General features: G+C 33.5%; 1 protein-coding gene across 1 annotated transcript in view; it reads left to right on the plus strand.

Annotated features, from left to right (window-relative positions):
• The window catches only part of LOC137248664 (tyrosine-protein kinase receptor torso), a 193,587-nt gene extending 187,863 nt beyond the window's left edge, over positions 1-5,724 (plus strand). Inside the window, exon 20 of the mRNA XM_067779566.1 lies at positions 5,377-5,724. Coding sequence (XP_067635667.1) covers positions 5,377-5,724 — 348 coding nt within the window. The remainder of the gene's footprint in view (positions 1-5,376) is intronic.
• Positions 5,725-6,000: the final 276 nt, after the last annotated feature.

The raw sequence follows: 6,000 nt of genomic DNA on the forward strand, positions 1-6,000 counted from the left end.
GGTTACATGAGTCCCCCTATTATTATTGTTATAATATATTTTTTCTTAATTGAAAAAATTTTAAATTATATAACAACAAAAATTGTTAATACATCCCAGAGCACGGGGAAAAAGTGTCAATAAAATATGACACTATGGCATCATCGCCATAAACGAAGTCCAATTTTCACAACTATTCTGTAACAGATGTCGCAGTGCTGTGAATATCAATTGGCAAGGAACAGAATTGAAGTAGGAATAATGAAGACAAACAAAAAACCGCTGTGATGGCTGAATGGTTATAGCAGCGGCGCCTAAACGTTGCCGATGAAGGAATTTAGCAGTTCCCGAAATGGATCTATACAACGAGCTTTGGCAGTTGTCTAAAATTTTTTCTTTCTTCTATTCTAATTTAAAATTTTTTCAATTAAGAAAAAATATATTATAACAATAATAATGATAAAATAATTATTGTTAGGCCTTGAGCTCGATATTAACTCGCGATATTACAAATCAGTAGGCCGATATAACAACAAAAATTGAGAAAGAATTTATTTAATAAAAAGGAATTAATGTTTTGACTACCAAACCCTTCACATCTTTTTATTCTAGAACAAACATTTCATGGCGATCCTGCCAGCCTGATCTTAAATTAGCTGAAAATTTGCTCTTAAGCAAAATTAGCTAGATCTTGCTGGAGGAAAAGATCCTGACAGATTTGGCTAAAAATCTGAAAGGTCCTGTCGTATCGTATATCACATAAGACCAAAGATATTGCTGGAAAATAGGGAAAGTATTAAAAATTTAAAGATACGAAATTTTTTTTTACACCCACTGTACCTTCCACTTATCCATTAATAAAACTACTATCAATACATAGCTACCCCGCTCTTCCATCAGCAACCCCTCTATTGTAAATACAATTTATTACAGATTTACTTTATTATAAACGAAAAAAAAATGTCAAGTGAAAAAAAATCCTTTTTCCTTGAATAACATAAAATAAAATAATTTAATACCTAGGTCTCATAAGGTCATATTTTTCTATATTAGGGAAGTACTCTACTTTAGCTCCAATAGATTAGAAAATATTAATAGGAAAATAGTTTGCATAAGTTACTAAATAATGGTAGGATAAAAATGGTAGGAACAATAAAAATAATTTAGAAACTAGTAATAAAAGCAATAAAGATAAGGAATTAGTAGTCCATCTAAGATATCTCTTGAAAATAATCTAAACATAAATATTCCAACTTACTCAGTTATTTAATAATAATTCGTATCTAAGCAATTGAAAACAAAATTTTTTTTTCTGCTTCATATTTCCATATAAATATTAGAAAATAATTTCAAAAAAAAGAGGATTTTAAATGAGTGCACACATTTAAAATCCGGCTATAAAATATATACAATAAATACAATAAGTAAATTAAGTAAGATAATCATTAAACTTAAAATTTAAAAAAAAGGGATATGCATAAAATGTAAACAATGAAAATATAAAGGTCAGCAAATCAGAAACAAAGCAAACAACCTCTGTCACTACAATATCAAGTTACAGTAAAATATCAAAATCATTGAAAATACGACAAAGAGTCTTATACAATTGTGCACAAAACAATTATATAACCCTCTTTTTCTAAGGCGTATGGTGTAGCATTATGCGTCATACCCACCTATGCAATACACTTGCGGCATTACGCATCATGAACTTCTATGCCAAAAACTTCTTAGTAACAATCATATTACAATATTATACAACATAAATTATTGAACTAACACAGCGGTTAGCTAACATCAATGGAATGCCGAATATGAAACCCTTGTCCGTTCACAGCTAATAAATTCTGCTTATTACTTACATACAACCAATAATGTGAATTAACCAAATACTCACATTGATCTGCTGACTTTGCAAGCAGGCATACAAATCTACATGTATGCAAGCATGCATACAAATCTACATGTATGCAAGCATGTATACAAACCTACATGTATGCATACCCCATTACCAATGTACATATTTTTAGTTTATTAGTATTAAGATAATTATGAATGTATAGGTTAAGTAAATAACTATAAAAGAGAAAGAATTTATTTAATAAAAGAATTAATGTTTTGACTACCAAACCCTTCACATCTTTTTATTCTAAATCAAACATTTCAATAGAAATTAAGTTATAATGTATCAAGGTCAATACAGTACACGAGCTATAACTCTGAACACAAATAGCGAATTGTATCAGATTAAAAAATGTATGACAGTGAAAATAGAAATTAAGATAATGTATCGAGGTCGATACAGTTGCAGGCTGGCCGAGTTGTAAGATCATAAATGCAACCATGTCAACTAATTAATAGAGTAAGCAAAAATACATCACTGTAAAGGAAGAAAAGAGAAGATGGTGGACTTCCGGTTCATTATTGGATTGACGAATGAAGAATAAAGTATTAAGATAATTAATCCGGACGTTTCTGCTGTTTTATTAACCATCGAAGGTAGAAGTTACACTCGGTTTAAAAAATAAACGAAAATTTTTGACCGTGCATTCAGACTTCGTCATAATCGGGTTGGGGGCATTAATTGAATCATCGATTGCGGGATCGGGTTCATCATCCCTGTGCGGTGCGTCGCCGTCTTCATTTCGGAGAGCAAAGAAGTGTTACCTCCATAAACTTAGTACTCTATGGACATCGGTTATAAGGTCGCCGTTTTCGTTCTTACAAGAGTTTGCCCCAGACTTAAAAACTTCCGCCTGTCATCGAATTTGTCGGTAAATTTTTGTGTGCGTCATTCAAATATTCCATAAAAATCCATCAGCAATGACATTTTATTCTAAATACAAAGTAAACCAAGCTAAAAGAAAGAAAAAAGTAGCGAATTAAAAGGAATGAGAAACCAACGATATTACTTACATGACATATGTACATGTAACGTGATCCGAAGCATCTAAAACAAAACTAATTGAGTTCTGTATCGCGCGAACACAACCAAATTTTGCAACCGTGTTTGTTCTTTGTTGAAAAACTCCTACATATATTAAGTACGAACCTCTTTCAATTACCTCTGGTCTTTACGAATGAATTGCCAATTGGATTGAGCATCGATTGAGCAAATTTGGTGTTTAATGAAATACTTTTTCAATCTTCTAAAATACATTTGCGGTATTTCGAAATATATTTGAGGTCTTCTGGAATACTTTTGGAAAATCTAAAATACAGTTGGTCTTTTCTCAAATATGTACATTTGACCATTTCTAAAATAAAATTGAGATTTTTTGAAAAACAATTGAAATATCTGAAACACATGGCTTTTTCTGAAAAACATTTGGAAAATATGTAGTTTTTAGTCTGTTCTGGTTAAACATTCCACAATATTTTCTGCGTAAAAATTTATTTGAACAATCCCGACATGCACAGTAGACTCATGTCAGAGAACGGGTGTGTTCAAGCTACAGTTGTTGCAACACGTTCTTCCGCAAAGTTTGAGCAACTGTGGCAACGCCGCGCGTTCACTAAATGAAATGTTGACAATCTATAGATAATCAATAGCAAAGTTCACGCAACATAAAAATGTTCACCGGACTTTGAAGCACACTATCAGCTTGAGCATCAGCAACATTCCATCAAGCACTTAAGCAATAAAGACCCGACACATAAGCAGTTTTTGATATAGATGAGTTTAACACAAGCTTTTGCATTATGAGTAGATTGCACTTATTTTAATGGAGAACGGTGGAATGAGCGACACTGGCACCATCTGATATTGAAAAGTAGCCAACTCCCAAATTTTTCTGCAAGCAAATAATAAGAAGAATTTGACATTTGTTTTGGCTAAGGGAGTTGGCACACTTTGCAAGTGAACTTATTTTCCCACTGGTTGGTAAATTTTCTAACATTTTTCGCAATTAAAAACTGCAATATAATAACCGAATACGACACAAAATATGTTAGCAAGTAGTTTTGTTATATAGGGAGAATGTGTACAACAGTGCTTCGCAAAATTTTGCATGTGAATGGGCAAGGCGTAATAAACTTCAATTGCCAAGTCTGAAGTTCCTTCATAGTTACAAACGCAACATCTTGGTTGATTGTGGCGATGTTATTGGAATGCATAAGCTTGTATTAAACGCATCTATATGAAAAATATCATTGTGCCGCGACCTATACTGTTGCCATACTCAAAAGCTTTCTATTCGTACCGACATGATTATTACACTCTATCAAAACAATTTTGGGGTATCGTATTGTTGGTGCAGATGTGCTCGAACCAGGTTTAAATTTAAAGTTAAATTACCCGGGATTTTTTTAATGGGTGCATTTCTATGGCACCCAGGGGCATTTAAACATCAAATGGAAAATCCACAATCAAGCAATTTTCTACTACAGCCTTTTATATACCCCGGAGTGACTCGGTCTTTTTCCTTCACCAAGAGCTATTATATCAATGCAACAGTTAACCCCGGAGCTCTGCTTTCAGCGAGACTGCTCCTTATTCTTTTTCTTATGGAAGGTGTTTAATCTAAAACAAGAAAAAGGTACTGTTACTGCTGCATCTGCTGAAAAAGAATATACTTAAGAGAATTACACTCGTATAAAGCATAGTTGTACCTTTATGAAGTGCTCTGGGCTAGCTCCCAATACTCGTTAACGCCGAAATTTCTTCAAAATTGTTGTGGTTGTTTGATAAACGTACCATAGCACTCGCATGAGCCGTCTAACAAATAAAAAAAAAAATTAATAATTTAATGGTGCGGAGATATCTCCGAGGAAGTTTAGGCCGAACTGCACTTCCAAATTGCGCCGTGCTACTTTTTATTTTTATTTTTTTTTCTAGAGATTGGCGGGACGATACCTTCATGTTTTATACCGACTACGAACGGCATGTGAAAGACCGATGAATTTTCGCTGATAAGCTTTTCATGGCAGAAATACACTCAGAATGTACCCGGCATGGCTTAGAAAATCCTTTTCTATACAAATTTGATGTTGTTTTCTCGGGACTTGGACCTTCGGTGTGGTAGGCAAACTTGCTACTTCCCCATCACTGCGGCCGCCTGCCTGTTCTGTCTACCCTTTGGTCTCTTCCACGAGGTGCATATAATATATCCTGTTACCTTTATGAAACTGCACGCGATTTGCTGTTATTTGGTTCCTAGATATTATGTACTAATAGCACGAAGATTTTTTGCCAGACAAGTTTATCGTCCTCAGATCACATATATGTATTGCATTATTTCGTCCACACTAAAAGTAGTATAGTAAAACAATTGCAAATGATGTGATATTTTTAGGCTTTCAAACCAGATTCAATAATCTGCCATTAAGTAAACTTTTGTAAGCTCTTGATGCGCATAGGCGAGTATATGCTTTTAATCCATATTATCTAAATTACAGTTACCATTGCGCTGGCTGTCTATTGAGGCGATTCGTGATAATATTTACTCCAACAAAAGTGACGTTTGGGCGTATGGTGTCGTTTTATGGGAAATTGGAACTTTAGGAACCTCGCCATATCCCACCATTGGTAACCATGAACTAATTCCTTATTTGTTGTCCGGGAAAAGGCTGGAAAAGCCGGATATATGCACGAATCAGCTTTACAATATTATGTTACAATGCTGGGATGAGAATGTAGAAGGGCGCCCCACCTTTGTAGAACTCTACAAAATTCTAAGTCCGAGTGCAGCATATGTTGATATTAACAGTCTAAGTAACGACTATGTGTTTCCACCGATAAAATAATCAAATTTATTAAAATTGATTCTGAAAATATTTTGTAAAACGGTTATCATTTTATATTTTTAATTTGTATGTTTAATAGCACTAGACAGAAAAATGAGTATTGTCTACTTTTCAATTTTGAGTCCTCATTTGAGTTCAACACCTGGAAAGTCGTACTTCATCGCAAATCACTATTAGAAGCTGTATAATCACAAGATAACTTTATTTAAACTGTTGCTGTGTATACCAAAAATTATAAAAGTTTTAAAACTGCTTAATTAATTTTCAAAATAATAC

This window comes from Eurosta solidaginis, chromosome 4 (genome assembly GCF_040869045.1).
Source record: "Eurosta solidaginis isolate ZX-2024a chromosome 4, ASM4086904v1, whole genome shotgun sequence".
NCBI lineage: Eukaryota > Metazoa > Arthropoda > Insecta > Diptera > Tephritidae > Eurosta > Eurosta solidaginis.